Genomic DNA, 6,211 nt, shown 5'->3' with positions numbered 1-6,211 from the left:
CATTCGTTTAAATCCAACAATTTTCCAACGTTTTACGAGTGACCTCCCTGAAAATACACCTTTACTCAACATTCATTGTAAATCTAAAGATGATGATCTTGGAATTCAAACACTTAAACCGGGTGATCTATATCATTTCAAATTCCATATGAATTTCTGGGGCACTACTCTTTTTTATTGTTACTTTTCCTGGGGTTCAAAGCATAATAATTTTGATGTCTTTAAACAACATGGTGGCATTTGCTCAGATCATGGTGAGCTGCTCAAAGATTACTATTGCAATTGGTTGATGAAGGACTCTGGTATTTTTTTGGCTTATGGTCCTAATCCTACACCTGACGAATACCAATTTGTCCGTCCTTGGTTATCATAAAAAATATTTCTTTGTTATGTACATCTTTATATATAAGAAGTAATTTTTTTTTATAATATACTTGTGCACCCCCTCCTATCCTCATCCCCAAACATTAAAAAAAATGACAAATTTTATAGTAAGAAGATCTTGCATCGGATTAATAAATCGATACGATTTTAATTATCTTAGTTATGTGATTAAAAACATTTTTAGTTTCAGTTATATCAAATGCTTAATTAATAGCTGATTAATTATGCGTAGATTGTGATTTGTGAATATGATAGATGTTTATTTGAGATTAAATTAGCATCAACAACAAATGTGTGGTTGAAACTTCAGATTGAAATTAGGCAAAAAGAAACATCTAGATTTCATAGTATGAAAGTAGAATTATAACTTTTTGGATTTTATAGTAGCAAATAATTTAGAGAACAATAAAATATTTGCGGTAGAAAGATCATTGTTTAATTAACTAGCACATAATCATATAGAAAGCAAATTAGAGTAGAAATTTAACACAGATTTAATAAGGTTCGGTTAAACCATAACTCTAAACAGAAATCGATTTAATTTTTTTCACTATGGAAAAAAAAAGAACGGTACAAAATAATGAATCCCCTAACTATACATCAAGAAGTCACAAACCTACAAAAGAAAGGTTTTCTCAATCAAGTTCAAGACATAATTGACAATTTTTTCTACTCACAACACTAACATGTCAAAATACTATATGCAATCTTACTTTTACATTTCTATATGAGGTTGTTTTCATAGGCTGAGCTTAAATATGTAAGACCTTTTGGTCACACGAGGGAAACTATGGGGTCGTTTGGATGTGAACAAGTTATCTCAGGATCAATTATCCCGGGATCATATACGATAACTTATCTCATCACTTATCATGCCTATCATGAAGTTGAAGTAGTTAGACTAGTTAGTTACTTCTTGAATTTGCCTTGTTTGTATTTGCCTTTCCCCTTTCCTTGCTTAAACTTGCCATGCCCGTTGCCATGCTTTCCATGATCATAATGTCCATAATGAGCGGTACCTGGTGCAGGGTAATGACCTCCGCCGTGTCCCATATGATGAGCACCATACGCGGCTGCTCCAGCCGCTGCTACTCCCGCCATCATTCCATGTGCTACTTACAGATACAGATTCAGAATTTAAACTTTGATTAATGGACAAGTTGAATGAAAAGAAGTTAAAATTACCTTCTTATCCTTAATGAAATAAACACAAATGGTCAAAAAAGTGTTTACCCCACAATTTTCGGAAATCTTTTTTTATTTTTTCTTGAATTTTGTACCAAATCTAAGATCACTTAAATTGAGACAAAGGAAAGTAATTGTGAGCACTTGTTATCTTTTATATATTCCTTCTTTTACCTTTTACTTTTGTCATTTTTTTGTCTTTTAAAAGTGTTGTTACAATAATCGTATATCAAGCCACATCTAAAAGTAATGAAGCAATGGTACCTGCATGGTGTGGAGCGGGTTGACCAGGATAACCCGTCTGTGGATACCCTTGTGGAGGATATCCCTGTGTTGGAGGATAACCTTCATTACAAAAGGAACCCCAGTTACCAACAAAAAAATTGGTTGGCAAATTGAGTTACCAACCAAATGCCAACTTATATTAATCTGTTGCTAAAAGGCTTGTCGGTAAATATTACCAACCAATTTTAATTTGTTGGTAAACTTACCAACCAAAAATTAGTTGGTAAACACTCAAAGATGTTGTTACAAAATTTTGAAACACGGCCCTCAAATTTTCGTTGGTAAATTCACCAACTAATTTTTGATTAGTATATCGTTAGTACCTTTACTAACAAATCGAAAAGGAGTTAGTAAATTTTTTTCTTCATTATTCGATTCCGTTGGTAATACGTTGATAATTATAGTAAATTTTTGTTGGTAATTTACCAATAAATTTTAAATACTTTTTTTTTTTTGGGTTTCCCATCCGGTGTCCGGTACCCCACACCGGAGCCCGACTAAATCCGGATTCACGTCGGGAAGTCCCACATTGGGGAGTAAAGCGCTCCCTAACAAAGCTGACTCCGTACCCAAGGGGAATCGAACCTGAGACTTGTTGGTTAAGAATGATGCAGTAATTACCACTTCACCACAACCCTTGTTGATAATAAATTTTAAATACGTTAGTATGATTATTTGTTTTTCTAATAAATTTAATAATTGATTGTTAGTTTGTTGGTAATATATCATTCAAGGTGACTCCGTACCAAAGGGGAATCGAACATGAGACCTTTGGTTAAGGATGTAAGAGTACTTACCACTCCACCACAACCCTTGTTGGTAATAAATTTTAAATACGTTAGTATGATTATTTGTTTTCTAATAAATTTACTAATTAATTGTTAGTTTGTTGATAATATATCATTCAAGTTCAATGTTAGGTTAGTAATTGATTGACAATATGTTCAAAATATTATTAACTGAATGATTTTCCAATAGTAAAATATTTATTAATTTATTGCATTTAAAAATCTAAGAGCACAGATATGAATCCAAAAATACTAATATCAATTTTATAAATCATATTTGAATGAAACAATGCAAAATCTATGATAACAAGTTAAATTAATCTCAATATGACACATATCATTATATCAAAAAATTTAATTTGAGCACGTTTACCAAAAATATTGACCAAATCTAAATTTTGGCCAAAATTTAAAAGTTAAAACGCCTAACAGCACAAACTGAAAATGGAAGCCTCAAAACCTGAACCAACCATCCTATTAGACATAAAAATGACCTTCCAAAGCTAATCACGCTGACAAAATTCTCATCAGAGCACGTTTACAAAAAATGTAAAGCAAAGTCAAATTTTGACCAAAAGTTAAAAGTTAAACTTCAATTGATAAATTTACCAACTATTCAAATATAAGTTAGTAATTAATAATTTACCAATAAATTTTATCACAGTTGGTAATAGTTACTATTCAACTAAACATTCATATGTAATATTACCAACTAATAATTAATATGTTGGTAAATTTTACCAATGGATGTTGGTATATTACCAACTATTTTAATGATGTTAGTAATTTACTAACTACAATCTTTATTCGTCGGCAAAATTTTCAACTAATTGGATATTGGTTGGCAAGTTTACCAACAAATTACATTTTGTTACTAATTTACCAACACATTTATATTTGGTTGGTAAATTTAGCAACACAATCTTGCTGTTGGTAAATGTTTGGTTAGTAATTCATTGGTAATATGTTAATAAATTATATAAACATTTTTTTGTCATATTTACCAACCGATATATACTTCGTTGGTAATATTACCAACAAAAGGTGTGCGTTAGTAATATTTCAGTTGGTAATCCATTGATAAAATGTTGCTAAATTTGGCGCCATTTTTTCCCGCCATATTTACCAACTAAAATACTTTGTCAGTAAGATTTTGATTGGTAATCTGTGAGAATTTTGTTGCTAAGTTTTAAAATATAATTCAGTTAGAAATATGTTGGTAATTTCTTAGTAGAATACTAACCAATTTAAGTTGTTAATAAAATTTGTTGGCAATTAGGGTTTTTTTGTAGTGTTTGTGGCGGATACCCTTGTTGAGGAGGGTATCCTCCGGATGCTGGAGGATATTGACCTCCAGGAGGAAACTGCCCTCCGGGAGGATACTGTGCTCCGGGAGGATATTGTCCTCCAGGAGGATATTGTGCATGTTTATCCTTTCCACCTCCCATTCTTCACAAGTACCTAGAAATGTCAAAAAAAGGCAAAATGGAATTAAGTTTCAATATCATAGAATTGATCAAGAACCACATGAAATCAAATTGTTGCACTTGCAATACTAACACTAAGTAGGCCAACAAATAAGTGAAAATTAAAAGATAGCATGAAGTAATGTATATATGTGACCTCTTTGCATGTGACAAAGTTATACTCTAGCTAGAAATTGTTAAAACTAATATGTTACATATGTTTAAGCAAGTGAATTGGGAAAGAATTGTAACAAGACAAATGAATATTAATTACTCTTATTATCACAATATTCTCAAAGGTCAAATTCAAGACCAAACGATCCCTCAATTCTTGATGAAATTTAGAGATTACATAATAAATTCCTAAATAAGAAAAGTTTCAAACATAATAAAAAACCAGCAAATGTCACAAAAAATTCCTAACATACAATCGAGAACATTATATTGCTTACTATACAAAAAAAATAAAAATACGAACGTCGAAAATTCATATACACTAACCACAACAACAACGAAATCAATGTAATTGCACCGGTGAAGTCCGACGAAAATTCATATAAACTAACAATAAATAAAGAAAATAAGAAAAATTCATGAAGTGGAGAGGGTCCTTACAGATTTCCTTATGAAGATAAAAAAAATAAAAATAAAAAGTGTATATTAATTAATTGAAGGAAGAATTTGACAAGAGTGGATATGGATGAGTATTTATAGGCCATTTTACTCTTTTAAATATTTTCCAAGTGTTAATTACACCATATATGACGTTATTAATTAATCAATAAATTACTACTAATTGAGGTGTTCAATATTTTTCTCCTCTAGAATTTCTAGTTTTTCAAATTTTTATATAAATATATTACCTAGAAGGCAAAATTAAATGACACTTTTGATCTCTTAATTATTTGGTGAATTCAAATTTAATCCTTGTGAAAAACGCATTTAACCTTTTATTAATTGAAGTGTGTGTTTTTGGTCCTTTTATATAGGAACATGTTAATGTTTGAAATATTTTTAGAACTATATTATTGTCGGAATAGAGTTAAGGGTCAAAAATACAATTAAAGAATTTCAACTTTTTGAGTTTTATACCTCAACTATCACTAAAATGTTAATTAACCCTATACCTAGAACTATTTATTATTACAAAAGAGTATTTATGGTCAACCTTTTTCATAGTAAATTGACTTTTGTTGTCTTTGTTATGTATACTATTTTCTAGCCTTGTTTTCTTCTTTTCCTCATTAATTCTAATGTTAATTACATAACATAGGCTTTTGACTTGTTCCCCAAATAAATCTTTTATTTCTATTTTCAACCTTTGAGTTTTGAACACCTCTCCACAATTCAAGCCTATACCTTATAATAAATAGAAATTAAACTTTATGTTTCTTTCTCTAATGATAGGTCATTAGAGAAAAGCAACAACCAGATGCAGGAGAATATTAAGTGCAAAACTATATAAGCCTTGTAACAACTTAAATTAATTAATCTATACTACATAAAATTATATAATCTACAATTACATGATAGACTAAACTGTAATCATTCCATCTTTGAACATGGAGAAAATCCAGCAGACTAACCCGAACGTGCTGGAAAGGCACGCTAGGAGGGGAGTAAAGTGCCTCCTACCAAGACGTTCCATGTTTCCAAAACTCGAGTTTGAGACCTCTAGTTCAAGGTGGAAGGAACCTTACCAACCCACCACAGCCTTCAATGGCGATAAAAAGTTAAATCAGCAAAAGCGCAAAGCAGCTTTCAGTTCCTTCTCATCATTGCAGTTATATCCCAGTAAATAGGCTCGAGCTGAAGCAGTATAAGCAGAAAAAGAAGGTGAAAAGGAGTTGAGTGATTAATAAACTAGAAGACAGAATTACAACTAACATACCAAAAAGACTCGAGCCCATGAACGGTTCTGCTTCGTCTGCGTACCAGCTTGTTGTTGGTCCTATATTTCAACAAACAAAAGGGAAAAATTGGCTAAAGTTCATTATAATGATTTATATGGATGCAAATATAGCATAAGTAGTGAGATGCTACTAGATGTTTTTCGAGACTCATTATACAAGCATCAGGTGTAAGCCAACCCTCAAAACATAT

At 31.2% G+C, this 6,211-nt stretch overlaps 2 protein-coding genes across 2 annotated transcripts in view; both read right to left on the bottom strand.

Annotated features, from left to right (window-relative positions):
- Window positions 1-1,293: 1,293 nt before the first annotated feature.
- Window positions 1,294-4,090, bottom strand: LOC125841590 (glycine-rich protein A3-like). Its single transcript, XM_049520741.1, has 3 exons — window positions 3,994-4,090; window positions 1,834-1,914; window positions 1,294-1,496 (listed from the first exon to the last, which is right to left on the bottom strand). Exons 1-3 carry the CDS (start codon window positions 4,088-4,090, stop codon window positions 1,294-1,296), a joined length of 381 nt encoding a protein of 126 aa, XP_049376698.1.
- Window positions 4,091-5,451: 1,361 nt separating this feature from the next.
- LOC125841589 (F-box protein SKIP31) overlaps window positions 5,452-6,211 on the bottom strand; it is a 10,272-nt gene continuing 9,512 nt past the window's right edge. The window contains 1 exon segment of the mRNA XM_049520740.1: window positions 5,452-5,917. Coding sequence (XP_049376697.1) covers window positions 5,847-5,917 — 71 coding nt within the window. The 3' untranslated portion in view covers window positions 5,452-5,846.

Source organism: Solanum stenotomum, chromosome 10 (genome assembly GCF_019186545.1).
Source record: "Solanum stenotomum isolate F172 chromosome 10, ASM1918654v1, whole genome shotgun sequence".
NCBI classification, from domain to species: domain Eukaryota; kingdom Viridiplantae; phylum Streptophyta; class Magnoliopsida; order Solanales; family Solanaceae; genus Solanum; species Solanum stenotomum.
The sequence above is the reverse complement of the archived record's forward strand: the minus strand, read 5'-3'. Positions and strand labels throughout refer to the sequence as shown.

Excerpts from the sequence above, each read along its gene's own strand:
- LOC125841590 (XM_049520741.1), bottom strand. The coding sequence starts at position 4,090 with ATGGGAGGTGGAAAGGATAAACATGCACAATATCCTCCTGGAGGACAA. Across the intron at positions 1,915-3,993 it reads AGGGCAGTTTCCTCCTGGAG|GTTATCCTCCAACACAGGGA; the intron begins GTCAATATCCTC and ends TTTGTAATGAAG. Across the intron at positions 1,497-1,833 it reads ACCCGCTCCACACCATGCAG|CACATGGAATGATGGCGGGA; the intron begins GTACCATTGCTT and ends ATCTGTAAGTAG.